Raw genomic sequence first — 3,081 nt, forward strand, 5'->3', positions numbered from 1 at the left:
AAAAAAAAAAAAAAAAAAAATTTGTAACTGCAGGCAATACAACTCCTCTGGATTTGCAGTCTGAATACCTGGGGCCAGCTCTGCTATTTACTAGCTGTTTGTGACAGTCAAGTTATCTAACTCATCTGCAAGATGGGGAAGATAATCTGGTAATACCAGCTACCCCCAAAATTGTGGGCAGAAACCTTAAAGTTACACAAAGTTAAGGCAGACAATACAAAATGCAGAGAAGAAACGCTGCTGTTTGTGAGGCAAAAAACTTAGTTATTAAGAATTTAACCTCCAGCATCTACTGCTGAGGATTTCTGAAGGCGGGGCGAAATCTTTACCATGAGAAGAAACCTTCTTCAGGCTGGGCCTGGTGGTTCATGCCTGTAATCCTGACACTTTGGGAGGCCAAGGTGGGCAGGTTGCTTGGGTCCAGGAGCTTGAGATCAGCCTGAGCAACTTGGCAAAACCCTGTCTCTACCAAAAATATAAAAATTAGTCAGGCTACTCGGGAGGCTAATGTGGGAGACAGCTTGAGCCCTGGCAAGTTGAGGCTACAGAGAGGCTACAGTAAGCTGTGATCGTGCTATTGCACTCCAGCCTGGGCAGCAGTGAGATCCTGTCTACAAACAAACAAACAACCCTCCCTCTTCTAATTGACAGGAGAAAATACTAGTATACTTGGTGGAAGATGCACTTATAAAACTTAGTCTCTATTTTTGCTTTAGCAAAATAAAAAGAGGACACTAAAGAGACATAAGGGAGTCATAGGGCAAACAAGCCACTCTCCAGCCTTTTAAAAACAGCCCCGTTAGGTAAGAAGTAAATAAATAACAAATAACTTGTGGCTGAGGTTTAGGAATACTTGTTGGTGGCTGGGCACCGTGGCTCACGCCTGTAATCCCAGCACTTTGGGAGGCTGAGGTGGGTGGATCACCTGAGATCAGGAATTCAAGACCAGCCTGGCCAACATGGTGAAACCCTGTGTCTACTAAAAATACAAAAATTAGCTGGGTGTGGTGGCATGGGCCTGTAGTCCCAGCTACTTGGGAGGCTGAGGAACAAGAATTGCTTGAACCCGGGAGGCAGGGGTGGCAGTGAGCCGAGATTGTGCCACTGTACTCCATCCAGCCCGGGCAACAGAGTGAGACTCTGTCTCAAAAAAACGAAACAAAACAAAAAAACCACAACTTGTTGACTGCTGTAAGGGCTTTTGTTGTTAAGCTGTTCTGAAGTTTTAGAGTCACAAAAACACCAGGAGAAATCTTTTCTCTAAGATCAGGATTCACAGGAGGCTTGAAGATTAAGGTAGTATTAGGCAAGTTTGATATTAGCTCATGAAATTTAGAATGAGAAAGTCATTAAAGATCATAAGATCTAATCAATTTCTTATTTTACACATAATGAAACTGAGGCCCAAAAATTCAAGCAACTTACTCAAGATCATACAACTAGAACTTACAAACTTATAGGTTCTCTTCTTCAGTTGAAGGAGGACTAATGTTTGATAATATTGTTAACATTTAATTGTTTCAGTAGTTTCTTGAAACATTTATAAAGTAGAAAGGCATGCTTAATTGTGGACTATGCCTACGGTCACACCATTGCTACATGAAAACATCTACCATCATCTGGGGGCAGCATATCTGAGTGCAGTTCATTTAAAAGAAACATTAGGTTAGTTTCTCAAAAGTTAACTCTAAGCATAAACAGATCATGAAGAATATCCCATTGTTTTGCCTACTTGTAACTAGCTTTGGCAAGCAGTTGACAGATGCGTCCTTTCACCTCTTCAGCAGTCTCTGCATTGGGAATTTGCTCAGGGATCTCCTCCTCTCCCTGGGGAAGCTGGAGAAGCTGCTGCAGGGTAGACTTCAACTCTGGCAACATGGCTTCCCACTCCTCCTCTGGGTCCAGCACTGCAGCTGAATGACAGTCTCACTTAGTCTCTTTCACTGGGGTTTCTGACTGTAAGGAGAGGCCTGTCTGGGGTTAGGACTCCGAGGCAGTAACTACTTACAAGCAACTGCAGCTCGCCTCTGGGCCCTCATCTCCTGTAATTTCTGAGTCTCCTTCTGCAGTGGTCCAGCAAGGTCAGTATCACTAAGCTATCAGGTAAAATGAATAGCAGGGTCTGTAAATTATATAATGTCATCTCTGTTTCCATTTAATTCCTTCTCTTTTAGTGGACCAATTCTACTTACCTTGCAGGAAAAAGGATTATTGGCTAGAAAACTGGCCAGCAGCTGGATGGCATTTTTACATACTAGCACTGACTTGTCTGCCAGACGTCCCACAGCTAAAGCCACTACTGCCTGGAAACGTGTGAGGGGGAGAGCCTGTGCAGAGGAGGAAGAGAAGAACCTGCTCAAGTCCCACATCATCCATTTTGTTCAAGATGAGTTTAAGCATACTCCAAATTGAGCTACTCACTCACTCTAAAAAACCTTTCTACAGAATATAAATTAGGAGTACTCCTTGCAGTGACAAGACACATTGGAGTCCTTAAAGGGAGCCAGGTATCCTTGTCCTTGGTAGAGGAAGACTTCATTACTGATAATAAGTGAATTCTAAACTTCTTTGGGCAGATATTTACCTTCAACACTGGATTCTTCTTTACGCTGGTATATAGAGGCCTACCATATGTCTTTGCCACATAGAAGGTTGCTTACCTTCTGCTGGACAATTCGGGTGAAGAGCTGCAAAACACGGCTCCGCACAAAGGAGTTGACATCGTGGCCATGGGCTTGTAAAGTATCCAAGAACTGGTCCCTGGTGTCTCGGGCTGCTTCCTCCAGCTGATCGCCATTCAGAACCTGCAGTACCATCTCTGCCATGGCTGCTAGCAGAGCATTACGCATCATGTAATTCTAAGAGAGAGATGCATAGAGGGGATAAGGCCTTTAGCCAAGGCGAAGCTTGCTTGTGTTTGGCCGTAACTTTTCCGATTAACTGCCTAGGTATTCAATCCTGAGGTCACAGGAAAAAGCTGAATCCCAAAGGGGACTTCTTGCTCAGAGAATGCTGGAACAAACAAGTGCCAAAACCAATTTTTTCTCATAGGACTCACACAGGAAAGCACGGCAGTAGTAG

At 43.8% G+C, this 3,081-nt stretch overlaps 1 protein-coding gene across 2 annotated transcripts in view; it reads right to left on the reverse strand.

Annotated features, from left to right (window-relative positions):
* NCAPD2 (non-SMC condensin I complex subunit D2) overlaps positions 1-3,081 on the reverse strand; it is a 36,718-nt gene that overhangs the window by 14,702 nt on the left and 18,935 nt on the right. For both annotated transcript variants that reach the window (XM_017546129.2, XM_037744846.1), the window contains 4 exons: positions 2,661-2,858; positions 2,193-2,327; positions 2,009-2,096; positions 1,733-1,913 (listed from right to left, as the gene is read on the reverse strand). In XM_017546129.2, the coding sequence (XP_017401618.1) occupies positions 1,733-1,913; positions 2,009-2,096; positions 2,193-2,327; positions 2,661-2,858 (602 nt within the window). The remainder of the gene's footprint in view (positions 1-1,732; positions 1,914-2,008; positions 2,097-2,192; positions 2,328-2,660; positions 2,859-3,081) is intronic.

This window comes from Cebus imitator, unplaced genomic scaffold (assembly GCF_001604975.1).
Source record: "Cebus imitator isolate Cc_AM_T3 unplaced genomic scaffold, Cebus_imitator-1.0 Scaffold187, whole genome shotgun sequence".
NCBI lineage: Eukaryota > Metazoa > Chordata > Mammalia > Primates > Cebidae > Cebus > Cebus imitator.